The 27984-nt window shown below is 42.0% G+C and overlaps 2 protein-coding genes and 1 non-coding gene across 10 annotated transcripts in view; 1 reads left to right on the top strand and 2 right to left on the bottom strand.

Moving 5' to 3' along the window:
- Positions 1-474: 474 nt before the first annotated feature.
- On the bottom strand, positions 475-11965 carry LOC118363417 (cleavage stimulation factor subunit 2-like). 3 transcript variants are annotated; one of them, XM_035744259.2, is made up of 14 exons: positions 11812-11965; positions 10625-10703; positions 9909-10078; positions 9610-9746; positions 9300-9419; positions 8962-9084; positions 8653-8752; positions 7857-7916; positions 4718-4817; positions 2072-2568; positions 1742-1866; positions 1588-1662; positions 1130-1277; positions 475-790 (listed from the first exon to the last, which is right to left on the bottom strand). In XM_035744259.2, exons 1-13 carry the CDS (start codon positions 11891-11893, stop codon positions 1155-1157), a joined length of 1791 nt encoding a protein of 596 aa, XP_035600152.2. In that variant the 5' UTR covers positions 11894-11965; the 3' UTR covers positions 475-790; positions 1130-1154. The 3 variants fall into 3 exon arrangements, with proteins under 3 accessions (XP_035600152.2, XP_035600153.2, XP_035600155.2); XM_035744260.2 differs by having other exon boundaries at positions 475-620; XM_035744262.2 differs by lacking the exon at positions 7857-7916.
- Positions 11966-12262: 297 nt separating this feature from the next.
- Positions 12263-27984, top strand: part of LOC118363416 (BCL-6 corepressor-like protein 1) — a 30244-nt gene continuing 14522 nt past the window's right edge. For 2 of the 6 annotated variants that reach the window (XM_035744256.2, XM_035744255.2), the window contains exons 1-3: positions 12263-12353; positions 14766-14854; positions 15360-15431. In XM_035744256.2, coding sequence (XP_035600149.1) covers positions 14769-14854; positions 15360-15431 — 158 coding nt within the window. In that variant the 5' untranslated portion in view covers positions 12263-12353; positions 14766-14768. Of the gene's footprint in view, positions 12354-14765; positions 14855-15359; positions 15432-19382; positions 19552-23756; positions 23907-27984 lie in introns of those variants that run through there. The other 4 variants (XM_035744253.2, XM_035744254.2, XM_035744257.2 and 1 more) reach the window with 4 other exon arrangements.
- Positions 17063-17135, bottom strand: trnav-uac (transfer RNA valine (anticodon UAC)). Its single transcript has one exon. It is a non-coding gene; the product is annotated as a tRNA-Val (tRNA).

Raw genomic sequence — 27984 nt, 5'->3', positions numbered from 1 at the left:
TTCTCTAGATAGCAGAGAAGTCAGTCACTCTTCTTGGGGGCAATTTCTATACTACTTTATGGGGGTGTACCAAAAATTGTTAATTTGCTTTTACAGAAATGGTAGCTTGGGCAAGATAACTGATACACCCACCTTAGATGCTTAAGCGTTGTTTTGTGCTTTCAAGGGGTGTGGCCACAGAGAAGGAACCAATACTCCTACATTAAAGCCCTATAGAATAATCTATCTCCATTTCCTTGTAAAAGACATGACTGGAAGGAAAGGAAGGTGAAGCATTGCCAGTCAGCCAGGGAATGTGTTCTAGATTAGATAGGAATGATGTTCTTATAAAGTGTACTTCCCTTACAATGATGTAACAGGGAAGACTGTTTCTTTTATAAGCAAATAGATCACTTTGTAGTCTACAATTACACTTTAATCCTCTTCTGTACATACCAACATCTTATCTGAATAAAATACTTTAATGCAAAAAAATGTGTGAACAGTTTCTATTGAAATGTTTATTTAATTGAACAAATATCCAGACAGGCAACAGGGTCCAGCCACACAATGAAAAGGGTTGGGCATCACGTAACATCCAGCAACGCTTCTCTCAGTTGAACTGACTATGAAGTGTTCCCCTTCAAAAGAATAACAGACATTCTTCAAATCACTAACACTTTAAACTTCCATTAAAAAAAAGACCATATAATACAAAACAATCTCCAAAATGTTTGAAGTGAGGTGACGTGTTCTGATCAATCCAACGTCGAGGTTACAGGGGGCAGGGGTGTCGGGGTCCTGTGACAGTCTTGAAAACACAACCAGGAAGGGTCAGTATTCTCCAGGGAGATCATGTGTAGATTAATTAGAGGGTGTTCCATAACTGAGCCACAATGCAAAACATGCTGACATCTCCACTGAGAAGACAGACCGCTTAATCAAGGAAAATGGAATCTCGCATCACTCGTCATGGAAAGGGGGAATTCTCACTTGAGAACCCAATGGTATATTCAGTGACGTAAAATTGTTCTGAATAGTTCAGATAGAAATGCAACGACTAGCGCTGCCACAATGCCCTGTCTATCATATATGTTCTACATCATACAGTTCCAGCTGAACGTTCTGCAACGTTACATCTGTGTGTTACCTTGAGCCTATGGGTGTGAGGGTATTCAGGGTGCCCCGGTGGTCTTCAGGATCTGCTCTTTGAGGACTAGAATGCTCTGCCTCTGTTCTGGGGGCAGCATGGCGATCTGTTCTGGGGTCAGCTGCAGCACTTGCATGATCAAGGCGGCCTGAAGAACATCATAGACAGACTGGTGAACCACACTGCTCTCAGATCAGATAACAGTAATGTGAAAACAAAAGACCGCAAAAAGCATGATGGTGATGGAAAGTCCAATCTATAAAAATAGTTATCAGCTAAAACTAGTTTACAGTGAAAATGTTCAGATTTTTTCCCCATGGAATAACTACAGAATGTAGTGCAGACCGTGACAATCTTGATAGTCCAGTTTCTCTAGACAGCAGACAATCAGCCATTATATTTTACCATCTATCCAGGCATTTTGATGCCATTGTGAACCAGTGACAAGCCACACCCACCTTCTCATGGTCCTGTGAAGTCACCTGGCTTTGCCCTGGGCTGAAGCTACCTCCGGACTGTGGTACACCAGGACCCTGAACAAACAGTTATTAGAGCAGTTTTCATTGACATAGCATCTAATGTAGTAAAGACTTAGCTGTAGGTAGGCTGTACCGGTCTGGCAGGTGGAGGGGCATTAGTATTCATGGAGTGAGGGGAGGGGCCCTGCATTCCTTGTGCAGTGGGAACCCTCTGGCCCGACACTGGTCCACGGGGGTCCACCGCTCGGGGGTCCCGACCTTGAGAAAAAAACAGCCATTCCTTATCAGGTTACGCATTCATTGCTGATCAGACCTAACTAGTCTAAGCACAGGCGCTTGTCAACCTGTTTTGTACATAAGTTCTAAATGATGGCAAAAATGCATCTTATAAAATGTCTGCTAAGAGAGAGAGAAAAAAATAACAAGAAGTTAATTGGACTTGATAATACTGTGATTTGGTTACCTCTGTTCTCCATGGAGGGTCCCCTGGGCTCCATCATGGGGGGTCCCCGCTGTTCCATCATGGGGGGTCCCCGGGACTCTCCCATCATGCCCCTGGGTTCACCCATGGGGGGTCCCCGGGGCTCTCCCATCATGCCCCTGGATTCACCCATGGGGGGTCCCCGGGGCTCTCCCATCATGCCCCTGGATTCACCCATGGGGGGTCCCCGGGGCTCTCCCATCATGCCCCTGGGTTCACCCATGGGGGGTCCCCGGGGCTCTCCCATCATGCCCCTGGGTTCACCCATGGGGGGTCCCCGGGGCTCTCCCATCATGCCCCTGGGTTCACCCATGGGGGGTCCCCGGGGCTCTCCCATCATGCCTCTGGGTTCACCCATGGGGGGTCCTCTCATGTCATGGGGCGGCCTCATGTCCAGAGGAGGCCCTCCAGCCATCTGGTTCATGTGCATGGGGGGCCCTTGATGTGGTGGGGGGGCCCCGATGAAGCCTCCTCCTCGACTGGACACAAAGAAAACGGAATAAGAGTAATTCAGACATTGAGAGGTGCTGAATGACGAACTACACAATGGTGCTTCTGAGTCTAAGGCTTTTCCCTAGGGCTGTTACGGTGACCATATTACCGCCGGTACTCAGCGCTCTATTGTCTCTCTAATCACCGACTTCAATACAAATTCAATTGAAAATCAAATCAAAACACGAGAGCCCTGGCATTCAGAATAATAACCTATTGCACAGCGAGAGCCAGCACCTCAGCTAGTTGATGCATGGAATAAAGTGTTCCTGTTGTGAAACATTTCTATAGGCTATGCTCTGCAATGGCGTAAGAAAACAGAGTTTTGATGACCTCTATTAAAAAAGAGGATCCATCAGCTTTCTATAGGCTAGACCTACTACATACAGTACCAGTCAAAAGTGTCAATTTACTGATTTCCTTATATGAACTGTAAATCAGTAAAATCATTGAAATTGTTACATGTTGCGTTAATAACTTTGTTCAGTATACAAAGTATTGACTCAGGGGAGTGAATACTTACAGTACCAGTCCAAACTTTGGACACACCTACTTATTCAAGGATTTTTCTTTCTTTTTTATATTTTCTACATTGTAGAATAATAGTGAATACATCAAAACTATGAAACACCAAATATGGAATCATGTAGTAAAAAAAGAAAGTGTTAAACAAATCAAAATATATTTTATGCTTGAGATTCTTAAAATAGCCACCCTTTGCCTTGAAGACAGCTTTGAACACTTGACATTCTCTCAACAAACTTCATGGTCACCTGGAATGCATTTCAATTAACAGGTGTGCCTTCTTAAAAGTTAATTTGTGGAATTTATTTCCTTTGTAATGCATTTGAGCCAATCAGTTGTGTTGTGACGAGGTAGGGGTGCTATACAGAAGATAGCCCTATTTGGTAAAAGACCAAGTCCATATTATAGCAAGAACAGATCAAATAAGCAAAGAGAAATTACAGTCCATCTTTACTTTAAGACATGAACTTTGAATGTTTCCTTCAAATGCAGTCACAAAAACCATAAAGTGCTATGATGAAATTAGCTCTCACGAGGCTTGCTTGGGTCAAGAAACACGAGCAATGGACATTAGGCTGCTTTCAAAACTACAGGAAATCTCAGACTTCGGTGCGTTCCAGACAACTGGGGTCATCCAACTCGGAATTTCAACTTGGGAACTCGGGCCTCTTCCTATAGCTCCGACCTGAAGATCACAGGAGTCAGGATTTTACCTCTTATTTTTCCAGATGTCTTGAAAGCACCAGTAGCCTATAGGCCCAAGATCCCAATTGAGAGCCCATAGCCTACAGAGCCTAGTGAAATGTGTGCTTGCTTATAAGTCAGTCATTGCACAAACGCATGTGAAAAGTTTTGACTAGCCACTATATAATAAGTGGATCCCAGCTTTCTCATGCTGCTATATTTATTACATTCAGAATGACAAAAGGGTGTAGCCTACCTGGCATATTGAAAAAGTAACTGCAGGTATCCTCTATTTGAGTGCAGGCTATAGACTTTTTTTTTAAGAGGTTGGCCACTAAATCTAAAATAATTCCACATATTAGTTGGCTAATGTAAAGACCAGATTAAAATTGAGAATACTACGTGGGAATATTATCAAGTGCTTGTCAGATTGTGAATGAGAGACTGATGTAGTGTGTGCAGCCTTCAAAAGAAACAGTGCGAAGTGCTTTCCTTTCATAACACTTTTTTAAAAATCACCATCCGTTGAAACATGCAGCCTTATAATGTATTAGGAATCAAAACATCACAACTAAAGTTAAATAAGTAACTATACATTTAGCATGATGGTGGACCTGTTTCTTTGTTAATCACAACACAGAATAGCCGCATGTGCACACTATGTTCAATTTTATTGTTGTTACTATAAAATGCCACTGGAATTCTAAGCAAATCTTTCCTGCTAAATGAACTAGTGTAGCCTACAGCCATATGGCATAGCCAGATAGGGACTAGCATAAGGATGACTAGCATAAGGACGACCAGCATAAGGACGACCAGCATAAGGACGACCAGCATAAGGACGACCAGCATAAGGACGACCAGCATAAGGACGACCAGCATAAGGACGACCAGCATAAGGATGCCACAGTCCTACTCTTCCCTCACCTGGGTTCGATGACCTCTCCTGTGACAGAGAGCAGGGTTCCTCCTCTGGGGTCGTTGGGGCCATCGCCAAGCAGGCCTCTGGGAGGGATACCACCTGGTCCTGAGGGGAGAACACACATCAGTCAAACATAGACATGTACGAAGGACACCACACGACATCACTCACTACACCGTAATGCTTCATTCTATGGTCATATCACATCCCCCCCATAGTTCACACTACAGACAGACACAGACACTACAGGTCACACTAACCACAGCAGCGACACCGCTCATCATCACACCACAGACAGGGAGAGGACCGAGGGACAGCGGAACAGGGTAGTACTCTACCAAAGAGGGAGGTCTCGCACAAAAGGAGCACGGCACATCTTTGAAAATGATCTGCATTCAAGTGGTTTGCCTACTTGTACGTCTGGTCACGGCAACAGAAGATGCGTTAGTGACATAAGACAGACCACGGGGGTGTCCTCATGCAATTACAAAAACAGCAGGTCAACGTCTACAACACAAATACGTGCTAGAAGAAATGCATTAATCCTATTCCTCCAAATGGAATGTATATTTGTTCATATGGGCCTTCTTTGGAACATTGTGCAACTACAGCAATCACTCAAGTCATTAATCACCCTTGTAATCAGTCAGAATTTGCGGTTGCACCAAACGCATCTCCCAAACTATGACATGACAGGTTTTTATAACAATGGGTATTGTTAGCCTGAAGCAAACCCATATTTCTGTAATTGTATGCATGACTATGGTTGTGAGAGTTAATTAACATAATATTTAGCATCTACACAACCTACAAGCCACCGATACAGATCTTTGGAACATCTACATTTAAAAAGTCTAATAAATCCATGTAATATAGTCTACACCATCACAATAAACCCATTATTTTAGACAGGTCTAAAGAAACATGATATGAAGAAAATGTAGTCTATTTCAGAAGAACAGAATAGCATACTCAGTTGTCCTTATGTTAGGTCCTGATCTGGTTATGGCATACACTAGTTAATTTAGTAGACAATATTTGCTTAGAATTTCATGGCATTATTTTATAGTATGAAGAACACAATTGAACAAAGCTGAATAAAATAGAAAGGATATTTTCTCCAAAACGATTTGAGGGAGTGCCATGTGCTATTCTGTGTTGAGTAGTTAACAAAGAAATAGGTACTCATATATGCTTAATTTAAAGTTATTCATGTAACTTTAGTTGCGCTATACGTTTAAGATGTTTTATACATTGTAAGGGTGGACTCATGAGGATTTGGAAAAAGTCGCTTGAAAGGCATGAGCTCCACTTAGTTTTGGGGGGCAGGGTGTACAAACTACATCAGTCACTCATTCACAATCTGACAAGCACTTGTTAACGCCTAGAAGTTCGCTGCGGCATCCCCTTTGTGGCCTTAATGCACCCCCCCCCCCCCAAAAAAAGCATTACTTCTGCCGCCAGTGGCCTATGTGTCCTTCTCCCTGCGTTCCGAATCACCTCTCACTCACATCGCTCTCCTTCGCGTGATCGGGTCTTTCTCACAGGCTACAAATGACAGACATCAGGGACGCAACTGTGCGCGTCCACATTTCATTTGTCAGCCAACACCGGCAGGCCTAACGAACAGCAAAAGCACTAGCCTATGTCAATCTACTACCCCCCATAATACAAAAAAAAAAAAAAAAAAATCGACCTATTCTGTGCAATAAATAAATATTCCAAACATAGTCTGGGACAGTTGTGGGATGCGATAGATCCCAAATTGATACAACCACTAGCATCCAAAAACCTTTTTTACGCAATGTGGGCGACGCAACAGATCAGAACGTTTAGCTTAAAAATGTTGATAAACTATTAGGCTATTTCTTCACATTATAAACGCACATGGTAGTAGGCTATAAACGCTAATATTCCATTAGCAGGAAAATACCATTATCAAAAGTGACCGCAAATGCAATTATGCATGTCATGTTTTTATTATAAAAAGGTGCATTTTTAATGGTGAAAATTATATTCCCCAAACTGTAAACTCACGCGCTGTTTATGTATGCCAGTTAATCCGCTTTACAAGGGGTGTAAAGCCTAAAGTGCTTAATTTTAAGACGTTTTCTGGCCACTTTTGTTGTGATACAAACCTTAACCAAACAAAGGCCCATGGTTTAGGCTTCATGAGGTGTGCAACTATGATTCGGAAGATTTTTTTATACATTTATTTAAATCGATTTTTTTTAAGGGCATCGTTTCTTATGATGGGCATCATTCATAGGTGATAATATATAATTCACACGTGATAGGCTAATATTGTCACCCCTCAGACTAATCTTGATTTAATCTTGTCTTTACATATATATATACACGTTATATATATATATATATATTTTTAAATATATTTTTTAGAATGGACCATTATGCACCTGTATCAAAACAGGGGCAGCGGAAAATGGACTTAAATAGCAAATGGAGGATGCTTTTCCTGTGGTTCATAATCATTAAAATAAGCAATGTGCTTAATATTAGAAAAGTTGAGAAATAAATATATTAAAGCCTATAGAAAGCTGAAGGGATCCTCCTCTCTTTACTAGAGGCCATCACTCTGTTTTCTCATGCAATTGCATAGCATATAGAAATGTTGCGCCACATGAGCTCATATCAAGCGATTGATTAGATTTTCGATTACATTTGCATTGACGTCGGAGTGATTAGAGAGACAAGAGTGCTGAGTACCAGCCAGTTAGCAAGTTTGGTATGCTACTAATGTCCAGCAGCATCAGAGCTTGGAGATGCCTAATCACTGTGACTAAACAGTCAGGTGGAATTTGATTGCCTTCATGACAGCCGTTGTGGTGGTAATACAGTCACCGCAACAGTCCTATGCATGACCAGTCAGATTAATAAAACATTTATAAATGACCTAAATGCATTTATTCTGACAGGACGCCTACTCAACTACTGCTCTTATGAGATGTTCCTCAAGTTCGACGTGCAACTTCTGCCCTCAAAAGTTCCTTGTGTTTTACATAGCAAATATAAGACATAAGAGTGCTCCAGCCCCAGTCGTCAGGCTGTAGCCAGATCATAACAGCCCTGTTGGCCTGGCTGGAGTCTCGGGTGGCAGGCCGGAGCCTAGGGTTAGGGTGATACCTTGAGGTCGCTCGATAGCAGCCTGCCCAGATGATCCTACGGGTGAGTGCTGGAGGTTTCCTGAGCCAGCATTAAGTGAAAAGAACAGGAGACACACAACTCAGAGAGCAAAGCAGCAACACATAGGAGCACACCATCACATGTCACACTGACAGAGAGAAGACCAGACTTCATAGCAACAGTTCAGAGCATACAGAGAACAGCACTAAATTGTAACTGATATGGATGGCTGAAGTGGATGAGGTGCATTTAGTGGTGAAAATGTTAAACAAATATATTGCAGAAAGAAATATACCCCAGTACACCCCCTCCCCTAAAAAGTCTCATTGATATCTACATAGTTGGACAATCATATCTGATCCATTACGTTATGCTTCTAACGGCAATGCTATAAGCATAGTTAACCCCAGTCCTGAAGCTCTTCAACCACTAGTTCCCACTGCCACCTAGTGTCAACAAAGAGCAATGGAGAAAAGGAAGACATGAAAATAAAATCAGAGGGCAAAATGTGATAAAGCGAAGACTTAAAATCAGAAAATATTTCAATTGAAGCACTGGGACCACTGACCAGGAATGGATGGGTGGGTGGATGGTGATGCGCCCCCCAAAAAAAAGCTGAATTGTAGACACAGGTATGTTAGATTACCTTTGCACCTATCGATAAGAACGGGACCTCCCTGAGGAATTCTCATACGTGGCTGTATCCCACCTGGGGTGGAATGGCAAAGGGAAGCACAACAGGGGTGCTCCTTCTGACTTCCAGATACAGAGAGGCTGTGTGTGTGTGTCTCCTTACCTGGTGGTCCCACTGGTCCCTGTCCTGGCATGGGCCCAGGTCCCCCACCCATGGGAGGGGGCTGCATCATCTGAGGAGCTCCGTTCATGTGCATGCCCGGCTGACCAGCAAACACAACCAGACATTAGCACAGGGAACAGCAGACATGCATCATGTAACAATGATCAAAAAATAAATATTAAATGTGGATCCTAGATTTAGCTTTAGAGATTGTGTAGGTTGATCTAATAGATGTAGAAAACAGCCAGATGACCTAAGTTGATCTAAATTCTATTCCAGTGTGTGAAGGTGTCTGCAAAGTGGATTCACCATGGGCTGTGACTGGGAGACTGGAGCATTGGCTGGGGGAATAGGCTGGTTGGCCACTGGCACTGGCCCAGCTTGACTGTTGGGAACCAATGGCTGCACTGGGGTTTGACGGTGAAGCATTTTCTGCAGCGGGGGTCAAACAAACAAAGGAACATTCAGGTTACACGTTGACACCTCTCTCGACGAGAACATGTGCGACCAATATCAGCTCTGAATGTTTTCATGCTCAAAGAGAAAAGCCTCTGACCAGCTATGCTCTAAAGTCAGTAAGACATCCACAACACTGGTGCTTCTACCTAACCCAAGTCAAACAATACTTCAGAATAACCAAGTCTCACCAGGGCAATCTCAGGGTCTACAATCCTCATGACAACCTGGGCCTGCAGCAAAGCAAACGCCAGCTGGGGGTTCTGCAACAGCATGTTCCTGGCCTCCTGGGGACTGTTTTGCACACACAGCTGGAGGGGGTAATTACACCACAATGTGAGTCCAATGTATTCCAATTAATTTGTCTTCGGATTATCCACAAATTATCGTCTGAGCATTAACTATCCTGCTATAATGTGATTATATACAATCTCAATACAAGGATACTGGGAAAACAGCAGCAGTCACTGTGCATAGAGTCTATAGAGAGAACAGACTCACCTTCATCTGTTTCATGAGCTCAAACATCTGCTCTGGGGGCAAACTGGCCACAGCTCTGCTAATAGACTCTGGAGCCTCGTCTGGCATGATGTTGTCCCCGTAGGGAGACTCAATAATGGGGGCTCCTGTCCCCAAACCTGGGGGACGACAACAGAAGATATGTCTTAAGAGTCGTGCTGAAAGCTAACATCTCTATCAATTATTGAGCAGCAAAACATGGCCCATCCGCTCTTCAACTTCTCTTTGTGGTTAATAGTGCACTGCAGTGTGGTTAATAGCGCACAACCGAGGATACTTACTCTTGAGCTCCTCTTTGTTTTTCTCACTAGCAGCATTGTCGACACGGAGAGCCCGGCCGCTGAACTCTCTTCCGTTCAGGTTCCGCATGGCACTGAGGGCCGTCTCCTGGTCCTGATACTCACAGAAGCCATATCCCTTCGGCTTGCCTGTCTCCCTATCATACACCAACCTAGAAGAAAGTATTAGCTTACAAACCATTTTCACAGGTATCATAAAAGCTAGCCCATTCCCTCCGGGGGAGACCTGGGCTCATGTCGCTGAAGGGTTGGTCCTGTATCCCCAAAAACATTTACCAGCTCTTTGGTTTACCTACTTCCGATAAACTTTTCCTGTCACAGAAGGAAAATTACCACCCGGAATGCCTTACCAGTTGGTACAGGTTACAAAATGTGTGAAAATAAGCATTTATATCCAACATTTCCAGAGTTTACAAAAATCTGGGATATCGCATTAATCTCGCCTGGCAACTACTACGGAGAACTAGGACTTGTGAGCGCCCACTTCATAAAATGCTGATCTCAACTTTTATTTTACCGTACACATTATACAACCCATACCGACTGGTAAGGCCTTCCAGGTTATAGATTCTCCTTCGGTGATGGGAAGTTTATCAGAAATAGGTCAACCAGAAAGCTGGTAAATATATTTTGGGGGCTAAATCTGGTGTTTAATGGGGTAAAAAGGAGACAGAGTGACACTTTGACTACTCACTTACCGAAAGCTGACAACGAGACCGACTTCTGAAAAAATGTCTTTCAGTTGCTCCTCTGTGGCCTCATATGGAATGTTTCCCACTGGGAAATTGAGTAAGAGTTCCAGTCAGCAATTTGACTTGAGTTGTGGAGAAACTTATAGAATACAAGAATCCTTGGTACATAGATAACAATATATGTTAACTGAACAAAATTACGCACACCGCCTGGATCGCAGGACTTTGGCTAGTTAACGATTTTGGAAGCGCCAGACCGGTTAGTTCCCATTACTGTTGTCTGTGAAACAGCAAATTAGCTAGCTAGACAGCACTGCTAGCTATGTGATATAATTATGACCAAGACTATTATGACACTATTAGGAAGATATATAACTAACTAGCTGTGCCACAGAAGTTAATGTTAATTTCTCTACCACAAGCCATCTCCAATGTCAATTTAGAGAATTTGGCAGTATATCCACCCGGACTAAAAACCACAGACCACGCGTGTGACCATGCCAGCCCAGGACCTCCACATCCAGCTTCTTCACCTGCGGGATTGTCTGAGACCAGCCACCAGGACAGCTGAATAAACTGAGGAGTATGTCTGTCTGTAATAAAGCCCTTGTGGAGAAAAACTCATTCTGATTGGCTAGGACTGGCTCCCCAGTTGGTGGACCTATGCCCTCCCATGGCTATGCCCCCCCAGGCCCACCCATGGCTATGCCCTCCCAGGCCCACCCATGGCTATGCCTTCCCAGGCCCACCCATGGCTACGCCTTCCCAGGCCCACCCATGGCTATGCCCCTGCCCAGTCATGTGCAATCCTGAGATTGGGGCCTAATGAATTCATTTCAATTGACTGATTACCTTACATGTATAGTAAACCACAGTTGTGAACTAGATTATGGGTTTAGAGGAATCGCCATATGTCAACGTCTCCCGTCAAACCTGATTCTGGCTTAGGTTTCGTGATACTGACAGAGATTAATAGTTTAGCTAACGTGAGGCATACTATAAAAATAATGTTGATACAGATCTTGGAAACATTTCAGTGAAAACGCGTTGGCTAAAGGAAGCTAGGTAACGCTACATTAGCGCGTTTTGCGAACTAGCCAGCTCGCTGGACTAGCGGTCATATAAGTACAAACTTATTCTCCGGAATATATACACCTTTGAAACAACTAGTATTACTCTATAAATAAACGTACCAAAGACAGAGCGCAATGAACGGTCAACAGCGGGATCTCTGCCAGCGGCAGCAACAACAGCAGCAGCTGCTAAAGTCGCCATTTTCGGGAATGATAACGGTGTAGCAAAAGGAAATTCTACACTTTAGAGTGTAACACCATCCGGTTTATGAGTGGGCCTCGTTTGAATACCTATTTTCAAACGCATCCTTCATTTCTCCTTGCAATGAGGAGTCATTGATATAATGAATGAAAGGAGCTAAAGGTTTCCAATGTTGTCCACATAAAATAAACTATTTCAATAAACGTACTGTATAAACGCAAATATCTTACTCTTACATTTGCATACATGACTTCACATTTGGCGGGGAAAACACCGAGGTCTCTTTGTCCACTAGGGGGCGTCGTTTGTTGCAGTGCGTAACGTTTTGCATGCGCACGAAAGTTTTAGTCCAGACCTCTGGTGTCGAATATTTTTTTATGAACTGCTTCATGCAAGTGTTTATGTAGCTCGCTAAACAAGTCAAGTGTGCGAACACAGAATGTATAGATGTTATTATTTGGTAAGTAGCTAAAGTTGAAACGAATGATATGTGTAGGCATATTTTATCTAGCTTAGTCCTGACAAGCTAACTTGTTAACGTTAATTTACACTGTTACAGTCCAATCACAGATGAAAGTTATTCTAATCTTTGGGGTAACGTTATCTAACTAACTTCCTAGTAGAGACAAGGAGCTTGAAGTGATAATTTAAGTTCAACACTTGTGTCAACTATTCTACACCTAGCAATATGTATCTATTCCAATTTTGCAAACAAACTAGCTAGATTAGTTTACATTTTGAATTATTAGATGGTTCCTCCACGTGGACTGGCTAGTACAGTGCCAGACTACCACCAGCTGTCAGTATCACACTAACAGTAACTTTACTGTATCAGACAGTGGCAAATATGTTATTAGCAGTTTGCAAGCTAGTTTCAGTCATTGTTTAATTTTGTAAAGGGGCAAACATGTTAACTTGGGTTGAGCTTAGTTTATGAATGGCTAGCTTTTTAAAATGATGTGTCATAGTCCTCATAGTTTGTTTATTCCCAAAATTATTTTAGAAATGCCTGACAATGGATAATTGGTCACTACCTGCAGGATTTATCAAATTCAACGATTGAATGTGAAGTCCGTCTTCAGTCATGTGCTATACTAATTATGGAATGACATTTATTAGTGCGGAGGGGAGAAAGTCTTTGAGAAAGTTAAAATGTGCATTGTGGTTAGCAAAATTGGCAAGTATATCATCCTGCATCAGCTAATCTGTATTACAAGACAGCCCCGAGAAAGTGTTGTATACGACACCTGCGAAGGTTAAAAAAAAAAAAAAAAAAAAACACGCCCTGTTAAGAACTCTTTTTATTTATTTAAATATTTTTTATATATATTGACTTTCAACCTCACCTCTTGGAAAGCCCTGGGACCCTGTAAAGAACCGATTTAACAGTGCTAACTGACAAGATCAAATCAAATTGTATTTGTCACATGCGCTGAATAAAACAGGCGTAGACCTTACAGCAAATGCTTACTTTACAAACCCTTATCCAACAATGCAGTTTTAAGAAAATACCTTAAAAAAGGGTAAGGGATAAGAATAAAAAGTAATTCAAGAGCAGCAGTAAATAACAACAAAGGTTGTTGTCCTTGCACCACACGGTCAGGTCTCTGACCGCCTCCCTATAGGCTGTCCCATCATTTTCAGTGATCAGGCCTACCGCTGTTGTGTCATCAGCAAACTTAATGATGGTGTTGGAGTCGTGCCTGGCAGTGCAGTCATAAGTGAACAGGGAGTACAGGATTGAACTGAGCACGCACCCCCGTGTTGAGGATCAGCGTGGCGGATGTGTTGTTACCTACCCTTACCACCTGTGGGCAGCCCTTCAAGAAGTCCAGGATCCAGTTGCAGAGGGAGGTGTTTAGTCCCAGGGTCCTTAGCTTAGTGATGAGATTTGAGGGCATTATGGTGTTGTTGCCTGTAATCCATGGCTTCTGGTTGGGGTATGTACGTACAGTCACTGTGGGGACGATGTCCTCGATGCACTTATTGATAAAGCCAGTGACTGATGTGGTGTACCCCTCAAAGCCATCGGAAGAATCCTGGAACATTTTCCAGTCTGTGCTAACAAAACAGTCTTGTAGTTTAGCATCTGCTTCATCTCTGACCACTTTTTTATAGACCGAGTCACTGGTGCTTCCTACTTTAATTTTTGCCTGTAAGCAGGAATCAGGAGGATAGAATTATGGTCAGATTTGCCAAATGGAGGGCGAGGGAGAGCTTTGTACACGTCTGTGTGTGGAGTAAAGGTGGTCTAGAATTGTTTCCCCTCTGGTTGCACATTTAACATGCTGCTAGAAATTAGGTTTCCCTGCATTAAAGTCCCCGGCCACTAGGCGCGCCGCAATTGGATGAGCGTTTTCCTCTTTGCTTATGGTGGTATACAGCTCATTGAGTGCGGTTTTAGTGCCAGCATCAGTCTACGGTGGTATGTAGACAGCTATGAAAAATACAGTTGAAAACTCTCTAGGTAGATAGTGTGGTCTACAGCTTATCATGAGGTACTCTACCTCAGGCGAGCAAAACCTTGAGACTTCCTTAGATATCGTGAACCAGCTGTTGTTTACATATATCCATAGGACCCTGCCCCATGTCTTACCAGAGGATGCAATTCTATCTTGCCGATAAGAGTGTATAACCCGTCAGCTGTATGTTCTTAATGTTTGTCATTCAGCCACAACTCGGTGAAACATAAGATATTACAGTTTTCAATGTCCCGTTGGTAGTAATCAGTGCTTTTAGTTCATCCCATTTATTTTCCAGCGATTGTACGTTAGCTAGCAGGACAGAAGGCAAAGGCAGATTTGCCACTCGTCGCCTGATCCTCACATGGCACCCTGATCTTTTTCCGCCAAATCTCTGTTTCCTTCTCTAGTGAATGACGGAGATCTGGGCTTGGTCGGGTGTCTGTAGTATATTTCTCCCGTCCGACTCATTGAAGAATAACTCTTTGTCTAATCTGAGGTGAGTAATCGCAGTTCTGATGTCTAGAAGCTCTTTTCAGTCATAAGCGACAGTAGCAGCAACATTATGTACAAAACAAGTTACGAACAACGCAAAGAAATATACAAAAAATAGCATGGTTGGTTAAGAGCCGATAAGACAGCAGTCATCACCTGCGCCATCATTTGAAGATGAAAAACATGATGAAACAAGATGAAAAACAAACATTGTTTGATCATGACATTGGTTGTTTATTTTAGTCCACAAGGATTCAATTATTGTAACTACTGGTACTTTCTATCTATTGAAAAAACAGTTATATTACCACAATCTTATACATTACTTTGGGTATAATGTTATTGTTGCTAAAACTTTGTAATAGGGTATTCTCCCTCTTGAAATTAAACATATTTTCAAGCATATTTGAGATGACAATAATTGTGTGACAATAATTTACAACTTTAATTGCTATTAATGTGGTGGTCTCTTGCGAAATAATTGACAACAGCAGTGCTGTTCAGTGCAGGTTACCTGGACTGCAGCAATGCAACAAAACACCTGGAGTGAAGAAACATTGGTCACACTGGACAGACGAGATGTGAGTAGGCTATCAGTTTGTTTTAAAATATCACAAGGTCAAAGCTTGACCTCATGATATCTACAGTATTATGCCATATGACAGATTTCATGTTACATTCTGAAATATGTCACCTGCCTGGACATCTTAGGTGTCATTTATCAGATAAATTGCGATGATTAACGATTTCATCATGAATCAAGAGTTTAATACAATGCAGTTTACAATAGGCAGCTTGTTTGTTATTGAGATACACTACATGGCCAAAAGTATGTGGACACCCCTTTAAATGAGTGGATTTGGCTATTTTAGCCTCACACATTGTTGACAGGTGTATAAAATTGAGCACACAGCCATGCAATCTCCATAGACAAACATTGGCAGTAGAATGGCCTTACTGAAGAGCTCAGTTACTTTCAACGTGGTACCATCATAGGATGCCACCTTTCCAACAAGTCATTTTGTCAAATTTTTGCCCTGCTAGAGCTGCCCCGATCAACTATAAGTGCTGTTATTGTGCAGTGGAAACGTCTAGGAGCAACAATGGCTCAGCCGCAAAGTGGTAGGCCACACAAGCTCACAGAACGGGACCACCGATTGCTGAAGCAGATAGTGCATAAAAATCATCTGTCCTCGGTTGCAACACTCATTACAGGATCCAAACTGCCCCTGTAAGCAACGTTAACACAATAACTGTTTGTCGGGAGCTTCATCAAATGAGTTCCCATGGCCGAGCAGATGCCAAGCATCGGCTGGAGTGGTGTAAAGCTCGCCGCCATTAGACTCTGGAGCAGTGGAAACACATTCTCTGGGGTGATGGATCACACTTCACCATCTGGCAGTCCGACGGACGAATCTGGATTTGGCAGATGCCAGGAGAACACTACCTTCCCCAATGCATAGTGTCAACTGTAAAGTTTGGTGGAGGAGGAATAATTGACTGTGGCTGTTTTTTATGGTTCGAGCTAGGCCTCTTAGTTCCAGTGAAGGGAAATCTTAACGCTAGAGTATACAATGACATTCTAGACGATTATGTGCTTCCAACTCTTTGTGGAAACAGTTTGTGCAAGGCCCTTTCCTGTTTAAACATGACAATGTTTAAAGCGTGGTCCATACATAAATGGTTTGTCAAGATTGGTGTGGAAGAACTTGACTGGTCTGCACAGAGCCCTGACCCTAACCACAGAGCCCGGAACGCAGACTGTGAACCAGGCCTAATCGCCCAACATCAGTGCCCGACCTCACTGATGCTCTTGTGGCTGAATGAAAGTGAGTCCCCGCAGCAATGTTGCAACATCTCGTGGAAAGCATTCCCAGAAGAGTGGAAGCTGTTCGAGCAGAAAAGTGGGGACCAACTCCATTATGCCCATGATTTTGAAATTAGATGTTTGACGAGCAGGTGTCCACATACCTTTGGTCATGTAATGTATTACATAGTAGGTTTGGTAACTGATATGTAGACTAGTGACTGACAAATAAATCTGTAAACATCTGAGAATTTTTTAAAATTATGTTTTAAATTGTCATTAGATAATAGATCTTAGATATTGGTTTGTGATGAGTGTATTACATTCAGTTGGCAAAAAAGCTATCAGTCAAAAATTGTATCAGTACAGAGCATTGAATGTTTTCTTTGGGTCATCAAAAACTTGTGGTTCCACTGGGGCTCGAACCCAGGACCTTCTGCGTGTAAAGCAGACGTGATAACCACTACACTATGGAACCAACTGAATTCATTGGTCAAATGCAAAGGTATTATAGACGAAGACGTCTTGCCCGTTTTTAATGTTTCTCATTACGATGAATATCGTTTGATCTATACTATCTGTATTTAACTGTTAGACATATTACGTGATGTTTATATATTCATTTTAAAGACAAGCGTGGAATTTGAGTTTTATAATGGACTATAATGGCGGGGAGTGCAGCCGTGTGTGCAACTGCATTTGCAATGGCAAGATATTTGGTTTACTGCTGAGTTGTGTCATGTTAGTATTATAGCTACATTTCTGCTTTTATCCAGCTCCACCTGCGGCATAGAAAGGGATACTAGTCACCAAATGTGAACTCGATCTAAAAATGACCAAATGTAACCAATGCATGAACGTTAAAATGCTGGCCCATAATAAACCACAGTTAATCCGCACCGATGTATCTCTCTTTGAGGCGGATCCATAGTTGTTTAGTTTACAATGTTGTGCAAAACCGAAACTTTTAACAGACTCAACTGACATCATGTTTCCGGAATGTCTGGAATGCATTGGTTGTGATATGGATCTGTAGAAATAATTTGAGGCACTTGGTTATTTATTTTACTGTGAATGTACCTATAATAACGTTTGTATAAATTGGAGAACATTTGACAGGCTCTCTATACAACAGGTTCGTCGGACCAACTCGTGCTGGTACGGTACGAAAAACTGTTATCCATTTCCGTCGCCTGTTTTGTACAAGTGGAGGAAAGCAGTGCGACACCCTCGTGACCACAACACAGGCTATCGAAAGGGCTCGCGTTTACCGGGAGGTAAAACTGGTTGTCTACCTACATTCTACTTGACTGGCTTCTTCGATTGCCGCTCTAGTCACTTGCAGCGAGTGTAAGGTCTCTAATCCAAAGTAACTTCACGAAGTGTCTGTCCTCTCTTCGCAGCACATTGTAATATCGCAATTTTTTGCAATCGCCAATTAGTGTAAACATGACAGCAACATCGAGGGCACTCGACTGCTGACATATAGGAAATAGCAATATTAACTTGCCAAAAAATTAAGAAAATGGACACTCCAAAACAAATGTTATTTATCAATTGCTTCGTAGACAACATGCTTACTTACGGGTAATTTTCCAACAATGCAGTTAAAGATAAGATTTTTTTTAAATATATGGAAATAGTGGCACAGTGAATAACGAATACAAATAACGAGTAATGGCTATACATTGGGAGTAGAAAATAAGATGGCTATATACAGGGAGTAAAAAATAACATGGCTATATACAGGGAGAAGAAAATAACATGGCTATATATAGGGAGTAGAAAATAACATGGCTATATACAGGGAGAAGAAAATAACATGGCTATATATAGGGAGTAGAAAATAACATGGCTATATATAGGGAGTAGAAAATAACATGGCTATATATAGGGAGTAGAAAATAACATGGCTATATACAGGGAGTAAAAAATAACATGGCTATATACAGGGAGAAGAAAATAACATGGCTATCTACAGGGAGTAAAAAAATAACATGGCTATACATAAGGAGTAAAAAATAACATGGCTATATATAGGAAGTTGAAAATAACATGTCTATCTACAGGGAGTAAAAAAATAACATGGCTATACATAAGGAGTAAAAAATAACATGGCTATATATAGGAAGTAGAAAATAACATGGCTATATACAGGGAGTACCGGTATATAGCCATGTACAAAACCTTATGATAACGGAATAGGCCTATGCTTTTACACCAAATATATTTTACGTCATCATCAGGATGGTCATGTGTTATGCATTTAATTGGAGAAGAAAATCCCACATTAGTGGCACAATTATTGTATTGTTATAGTTTAGTAACTTTCCTAATGTACATATCATTTTCAGGAAGAAATATCCAGGAGCCAAATATTATATAGGAATATGATAATATGATATGACATCATATTACAAGTACGATTGTCGTATTTGTAATTTGACTACCACTCTGTCAGCTATCTAGTGATGGTTCAGAAAAACACACACTTGGAAGCATGCGACCAAAACACCACTTTGGCCACCAGAGTTCGGCTGTAGTGGTAGACCTATTCATTATTGGAAAATAATGATTCCAAAGATGTCAATGTTTTGAAAAGGAATTTACAATTATATAATAAAAGGCTCGACTACGGTCACCACCTGTTATGCACCTCTAGGTCTCTGTCGGCGCTAGGACCCAGTGTGCGCGATTTTCATCTCCAGCTGCTGCGTTCTGAAAACGGGCGATGAGGGAAGATCGCGAGGAGAAGTCAAAATTTCACTCCGGAATTATTCTACCAAAAATTCATATTAGTGACACCTACAGAAGTCACCAAGTCTCAAGCAATCACTTGTCGCGGTGTGAAAGGCTCTATTTGCAAGCTTTGCGAGGGCAGTTTGGAGCGCAAGGTAAGGCGGTGCGATACCATGCGATTAATAACAAAGGCGTACTGGCGAGCAGGGGGCATTAAGGGGGGCAGGGTACTACGCCATGGAGGGCAACAGTCAACTCTCCCAAACTTTGCTGTCAGTAATTGTGTACAGTAAAGTTTGTAAATACATGTACAGACCATAACAAACCTGTCTAGAGGTATTCAATGTGTGCAATTGGTAATGTAAAGACGTCTTCAAGTGTCATGATAAACATGTCACATGTTTCTTGGGGTGAAATCCTGTCTCAGTAGGCAGTGATCCATATTATATTTTGCTAAGGCTACTACATCCCTTGAAACATATAAAGTGAATTCTAGTTTCACACTGTATTTTATTATAATATTATTGTCCATCTGCCATGAGTTAACACCTCAGTGGCATCCTCAACCTGCCAACTCAGAGCATCGTCTCCAACTTGTTCTCTGCCTCCATGGTATAGGCTAGGATGATTTACTCCATAATCGTCGTAAACATTATACCAGGTAATGGCAACCGCGAACTCAGACGTGACAGGACATGCCTTAGGCCTACTCTATAGGGGCAGTATCCCTGGCCTAGGTTGTTTGGATAAGGCGTTAGAATATTCCACAAATCGACCAAATGTACTCAAAGTAGCCGAAGCCCCGTTTTGAAAGGGAACGACGGTCATTTTCACAAGGCCTTCAACAAAACACTGGCTTCATTCACTGTGAACTTGCTGTTTTAAGTGTGATTGTTTTGATCACCAGTCAGATTTACACTGGAATACTGTAATCCACTGTATTTAAGTTGTTTGAGCCTATAGCTTCAAACGTCCGCTGGTAGTGGCAGGGACTAAAACTCGTCGATAACTGGAGAAGCCCCGAGCAGCCGGTCACTACCGGGATTGCTTTCGCTCTGTCGTTGAGGTCTCTGGGTAACCCCCGCTCCGACACAATGCAATGTGAACACTGTCGACAACCTGGTTCCGCTTATAGGAAGGCACATTCAAAATCAGGCGTGTTATTATGTAGCTCGGGCGGTGTGACGTGTATATTTGTCCTATTTTGATATTTGGCTATATGTCAATATTAGGCTGACCGCCGACATGCAGCACTCACTGCTGTTCGCGAGTGAACGGTGTGGGGAAATGGGCAAATTATCCTACACACCGAAAGATATCTTCACCGAGATGAAGCCTGCGAAATAGTTGAAAGACGAACGTGTGTCTGTCCGATGGGGGTGCATCACTGTGCTGCAACGGCTGCGGCCGGGAGACAGTGAAGAAATAGGTCGTTGTTAAACAACCAACACAAATGTTTACTTCCATCATCATTTAGACTACCTGATATTTAGACATTTTCTATAACGGAATTTATATTATATTCATAAATCGGTGATATTCTATTCCAGATGGTTACTTCGTTTTTACCTGCATAAGCTATGATGCAGGTAAGAGTCCCGCGCCGGCCTGATTCTAGATAGACGAAATTGTTATAAGCCATGTGCCAAAGGCTTTTCTCTAGATATCAACTGTAAGAGCGAGTGGGCTGCTGAATGTTTTGGGGTAGGCTATTATGTTTATTCTGCATTAAGCAAAACAACCCATGCTTCGAGACCTGTCTCTAACCATTTTGACCTTGCAAGGTAATTCAACTTATAGGTTCTCAGCCTTATTAAATCTCCCAAGTCTCCAAACATTCCAATGTATTTTTTAGGACAGGTGCCTGTTCAAATTAATGGTAAGATGTATCCAGATAACCTGACACTCGTTGAAACTTGCAATCAGTGTTATATTGGTTGAACCTTGATCATTCACACCTATTTTATCTCAGCATTCTTTACAACTCTATGAAAACAATTAATCAATGCTCCAAAACTTTTAGTTTACTTCATATATGTGTTGTTCATTGTTAATTACCACCTGTAAAGGCTTATATGAGTTGAGTGCTTATTAACATAATATTTTGTCATAGAAACGTGTAAGGTCACTTTACGTGTTGAAATAATAATCTCTTGGCTGATACACTTCTAAAACATTAGCATGTCTCAGTCTTATTTTATGCAGATATATTGATCGTCATGATAGTTCTCAGTTAAAAGGCCTTCATGCGGGACACAGTGCAAAAATTATAGATAAAGATAAAGGTAGAATTACTCAACACATGCACATTTAAAAAAACAAAAACCAGTGATTCATCTCACCTTCTGTAGTATATTTCTAGAATGACACCGTCTTGCATGGCCTACAACCTAGAAATTGATGTCCATGGCTGTCTAGAAATCAGTGAGACCAACAGAAGGAAATAGCCTATAGCAGGATAAATGTAGGCCTATTGCACGTTTATGAAGGGTCAGATTGTCATGTGTTTCAAATGATGAAACTGATCAGAGACTGAAATTATAAAATGTGATGCACCTCTAAAGGAAATCACCCTTGTGTTATTTGTGTACTCTTGAGCAATGTAAAGAAATAGTATACACTGAGTGTACAAAACATTAAGAACACATTCCTCAGAACAGCCTCAATACATTGGGCATGGAATCAACAAGGTGTCGAAAGCATTCCACAGGGATGCTGGCCCAAGTTGACTCGAATGGTTCCCACAGTTGTGTCAAGTTGGCTGGATGTCCTTTGGGTGGTGGACCATTCTTGATACACGCGGCAAACTGTTGAGCATGAAAATCCCAGCAGCGTTGCAGTTCTTGACAAACAAACCTGTGCGCATGGCACCTATTACCATGCCCTGTTCAAAGGCACCTAAATATGTTGTCTTGCCCATTCACCCTTTGAATGGCACACATACACAATCCATGTCTCAATTTTCTCAAAGCTTAAAATTCCTAATTTAACCTGTTTCCTCCCCTTCATCTACACTGATTGAAGTGGATTTAACAGGTGACATCAATAAGGGATCATAGATTTCACCTGGATTCACCTGGTCAGTTTATGTCATGGAAAGAGCAGTTGTTGCTAATGTTTTGTACACACAGTGTATATTTGGAATTTTCCCTGTTTCAGTCATGAAGCACAGTGTGAATTTATACGAACCATTCATCCTCAGAAATATATTTTAATCTCAGAATGTTTGTCTAACAGATAAAGCTATCAGCACAGTGATGAAGAAATGAATAACCATGCAAGATGGGGCAAAGAGGGACTAAAGGCCCTATAGGCTGTGCTGTGACTGTATGAATGAATTTGAGAAGGAAGGGACAGTGACATGAAAGAAGTGGAGGAGTTGGGAGGACAGCAAAGGTCAATGTAAAGAGAATGGGGGAGAGACCAGGTAAATAAACATACAGGAAACAGTACCAAGTGATATAGGGGAGGGGAGACAGATGTGGGGTGTGAGATGGGGAAATTGTGCATTTCAGGATATCAGTCATTTAGGATTATGATTGGGGAGGGGATTGAAATTTAAGGTGGATGTCTGGAATAGGTGAGAAAGGGGGTTGTAATTCAGGGCATTGATCAAGGTCAGTGTTTGGATGTTTGAAGTACAAGTTGATTGGAGGCCTGGTTGTCAAAGGAGAGGCAGTGAGGGGCAATGTGCATTGTTAAGTAGTGTAAGCAGGGCGTGTACAACTGGGCCTCGAGGGGTGATAATATAGTGTGGTCATATTTTTCCTAATTCTTCTCATCAAAATGTAATGTTTTATGCTTTATATGAAAGTCTGTCCAAATAGATTTCTGCCGCCTACAACAAGGCTATATTCTTTGACCATACATCAAATCCATAAAGGATACAGTATGATAATGATGGGGACTCCATAACATAACTAAACCGTGAAATGTGAGTATTTCCCCTTCACACACCCGACAGGATCTCGGCCCCCTCGTGTTAATTCCTTTGAACCAATACCTCTCACTTTTTTTTGTTGGCCCTCTTTAGTCCATAAAGCAACCATCCACAGGGGTACTTCCATTCATTGGATTATGAATGGTTGTTATTCCTGCATTCATTCATTATAAATCGGTGTCTTTATGATGAAAATGTCAATTTTCACTTTGTTACTTCGGTAAGCTTTTTCAGTTTAGCGCACCGCTGCGATCCCCCTTTCCCCTTGAGCGGCTGGAGTACTTCGTTGCATGCTGGTACTTGCAGTCTGTACTCCTCCCACCACAGGATTTGTATAGTTTGCGCGTGGGTAGCCAAACACTACAAATCCCAGACTATCAGTCCACCTTCTGCCCCTTCTCTCCCACCAGACCGTAGACCGAGATACTGTACGGACTGTCTTGACAAAACCCCCCGGACTTTCAGAACCGAAAACCGTCGAGATTAGTGAACAGCAACCGACAAGAACGAAAGACTTGATTCTCGCCGGAGCCGCGATATATACTGTTCATTTACACCCTGGACGAACGGGTTTGTAATTGTTTGTGCCATTTGACATCGTTATCTTGCTTGCTAAGTACCCTTCGAATTATTCAGTATCGGGGACGAGACGACTCGGTTCGGGTCGGACTCATGCATGTCTTTGAACACAGAAGCGGTTCGGTAAGGGCCGATGAAAGACAGTCAAATCAACATTTTGTGTCGCACGGCCGGAGATAAATACAGTAGCCTGTCTAAACATGCATAGCACTGTGTAATGCAGACCAATACTGGCTTCGCGGAGACTTTGCTGCGCAGCGATCTGACATTTTTTCGTGGTATTTTGAACCTGAGTTACATTTGGTTTTCCTTATTGTGTATGGTGCACATTACAGTATCCATCTACAAGTTCTGTGTAGATTGTTGCCCTACCCTCTGTTAGTTCTGAAATACTTTTCGTCAGAAAATGAGCAAAGGAAACAGTCAGCTAAAGTGCAATGTATCCCTCATACAATCAATTTCAGCCTATTCAACACAGTCCAACATTATATCTTTACCTCGTTTCTTCAATTATGTTATTTATCAGTAAAATACGTCATGGACACTGTACCTCGTGGTCTATGGATTGATTAAATAATATGGTCATTGGAGTTTGGAATGTTTGTTCCGTGATATTTGGCTATCGATTGATGTTGGCAAGATTATGTGACGGTAGTTGTCCACATTGTGCAAGTGCGGATGAACGATGTAAGTATTTGGTAAGGCAAAATACATTATCGAGTCAGTGGTTTCGTTGTAGATATTGGAAATGCATGCTTTGTAGCCTATTATGCTGGTTGCTATCGCATAATTCTCGCTTCAAAAATCAAGGATAAATTTGGTTCCATTTTGATCATGTGTATATGTTTTGACTGATCACCTGAGAGGCAATAGTGTCGGCCTTTCCTTTTATGATCTCCATCTCTTTGGGCGAGTGGGATGCCCGGAGTTTTTGCGTGAATATGTTGTTTTTATAGAGATTGAACCAATTTCTCGATTAGTTGAACTAGGTGGAATAAAACGACCCCGCTCGTCGACTGTATTTTCTGCATCACCAAAAGCATATAGATTTGACACACGGATGCGTCTCTTTTGTGCATGAGGGCTGTGCAGTCCATTGACCGGGAGCAAGTAACTAGTCTGGAGTCCGAGGGAGATTATTTTACTTCTCTTTTAGACGTAGCCGATTGACTCTGGGATAGCCACCTCATTATAGTTGGGACAGATGTGACTTTGTTTTGCCAGAATGACTGACAAAATATATGTTTTTCAAATACATCCATAGCATTCCAGTTGGATACTCAGCAGATGAGACGATTTAACTGTAGCACAAAGACAAACTAGCAGTATTAGTAAGTAGCAACATGATGTTATGCGATAATGAATGCAGAAGCCTCTCATATTCAGTTATGTACTTGCAGCTATATCCAGCCCATGTTTGCCGACTTCAGCGGAGAGACATAGCCTACCTCGGCTGTCACTCACGTTTTACGTTACGGGTATGTTTCGGCAACTACAGTGATCTTTACACCTCGATGCATTGCTCTCATATTTGCTGGTGGATAGTTATAAACGGACCCATTTGTAGTCGTCTCATTTAATTGTCGGGTGGGGTGGCTCACCTTTCCTCGCAGGGTATGTTGACTGGATGTCTGAAAGCATTTGAAGTGTTGCTTTCTGTCAGATATATTCATTAAGGTGCCATTATTTAGGAATACTGCAAGATTCATATGATTGTGGGTGCATATGATACTTACATCCAGGGTTTGAGTTTTAGGGGTTGGGGTGGGCATTACTGTTCATTGATGTCCGAACAAACAGACATCAATGGAGCACACAGATTATAATTTTATCACATTCACATGAATTGTTAGAATATTACTTGTGCTTCTGTATTAATATCAGTTATGTAGTGGTAAAAAATGGTGGTGTAATTTGCATAATTGCACACGTAAAGTATTTAGTCAGCCACCAATTGTGCAAGTTCTCCCACTTAACAAGATGAGAAAGGCCTGTAATTTTCATCATAGGTACACTTCAACTATGACAGACAAAATGAGAAAAAAAATCCAGAAAATCACATTGTAGGATTTTTAATTAATTAATTAGCAAATTATGGTGGAAAATAAGTATTTGGTCACCTACAAACAAGCAAAATGTCTGGCTCTCACAGACCTGTAACTTCTTCTTTAAGAGGCTCCTTTGTTCTCCACTCGTTACCTGTATTAATGGCAACTGTTTGAACTTGTTATCAGTATTAAAGACACCTGTCCACAACCTCAAACTGTCACACTCCAAACTCCACTATGGCCAAGACCAAAGAGCTGTCAAAGGACACCAGAAACAAAATTGTAGACCTGCACCAGGCTGGGAAGACTGAATCTGCAATAGGTAAGCAGCTTGGTTTGAAGAAATCAACTGTGGGAGCAATTATTAGGAAATGGAAGACATACAAGACCACTGATAATCTCCCTCGATCTGGGGCTCCACGCAAGATCTCACCCCGTGGGGTCAAAATGATCACAAGAGCGGTGAGCAAAAATCCCAGAACCACACGGGGGGACCTAGTGAATGACCTGCAGAGAGCTGGGACCAAAGTAACAAAGCCTACCATCAGTAACACACTACGCCACCAGGGACTCAAATCCTGCAGTGCCAGACGTGTCCCCCTGCCTAAGCCAGTACATGTCCAGGCCCATCTGAAGTTTGCTAGAGAGCATTTGGATGATCCAGAAGAAGATTGGGAGAATGTCATATGGTCAGATGAAACCAAAATACAACTTTTTGGTAAAAACTCAACTCGTTGTGTTTGGAGGACAAAGAATGCTGAGTTGCATCCAAAGAACACCATACCTACTGTGAAGCATGGGGGTGGAAACATCATGCTTTGGGGCTGTTTTTCTGCAAAGGGACCAGGACGACTGATCTGTGTCAAGGAAAGAATGAATGGGGCCATGTATCGTGAGATTTTGAGTGAAAACCTCCTTCCATCAGCAAGGGCATTGAAGGCGAAACGTGGCTGGGTCTTTCAGCATGACAATGATCCCAAACACACCGCTTGGGCAATGAAGGAGTGGCTTTGTAAGAAGCATTTCAAGGTCCTGGAGTGGCCTAGCCAGTCTCCAGATCTCAACCCCATAGAAAATCTTTGGAGGGAGTTGAAAGTCTGTGTTGCCCAGCAACAGCCCCAAAACATCACTGCTCTAGAGGAGATCTGCATGGAGGAATGGGCCAAAATACCAGCAACATTGTGTGAAAACCTTGTGAAGACTTACAGAAAACGTTTGACCTCTGTCATTGCCAACAAAGGGTATATAACAAAGTATTGAGATAAACTTTTGTTCTTGACCAAATACTTATTTTCCCCCATAATTTGCAAATAAATTCATTAACAATCCTTCAATGTGATTTTCTGGATTTTTTTTTCTCATTTTGTCTGTCATTGTTGAAGTGTACCTATGATGGAAATTACAGGCCTCTCTCATCTTTTTTAAGTGGGAGAACTTGCACAATTAGTGGCTGACTAAATACTTTTTTGCCCTACTGTAACAGGAAAAAAAATCTGTACATGATTGCAAAGAGGCAGGTGAAATTAAAAGTCAGTCAGATCAATAATTATGAGCTTTGATCAAACCTGGGAGAAATATTTACATGTTGACCCGTAATAGATTTTCTTTATTGGGTACAAAATATACACTGAGCATGCAAAACATTAAAAACACCTTTGTAATATTTAGTTGCACCCTCTCTTTTGCCCTCAGAACAGCCTCAATTCATCAGGGCATGGACTCTACAAGTTATCAAGCGTTCCACAGGGATGGTTGTCCATGTTGACTCCAATGCTTCCCACAGTTGGGTCAAGTTGGCTGGATGTCCTTTGGGTGGTGGACCATTCTTGATACACACAGGAAACTGTTGAGCATGAAAAACCTAGTAGCGTTGCAGTTCTTGACACATTCAAACTGGTGCGCCTGGCACCTGCTACCATACCCCAATCAAAGGCACTTCAATCTTTTGTCTTGCCGTTCACCCTCTGAATGGCACACATACACAGTCCATGTCTCAATGCTTGAAAATCATTCGTTAGCCT

The sequence above is a fragment of the Oncorhynchus keta genome, chromosome 30 (assembly GCF_023373465.1).
Source record: "Oncorhynchus keta strain PuntledgeMale-10-30-2019 chromosome 30, Oket_V2, whole genome shotgun sequence".
Lineage (NCBI taxonomy): Eukaryota > Metazoa > Chordata > Actinopteri > Salmoniformes > Salmonidae > Oncorhynchus > Oncorhynchus keta.
This window is presented reverse-complemented; position numbering and strand designations above follow the sequence as displayed.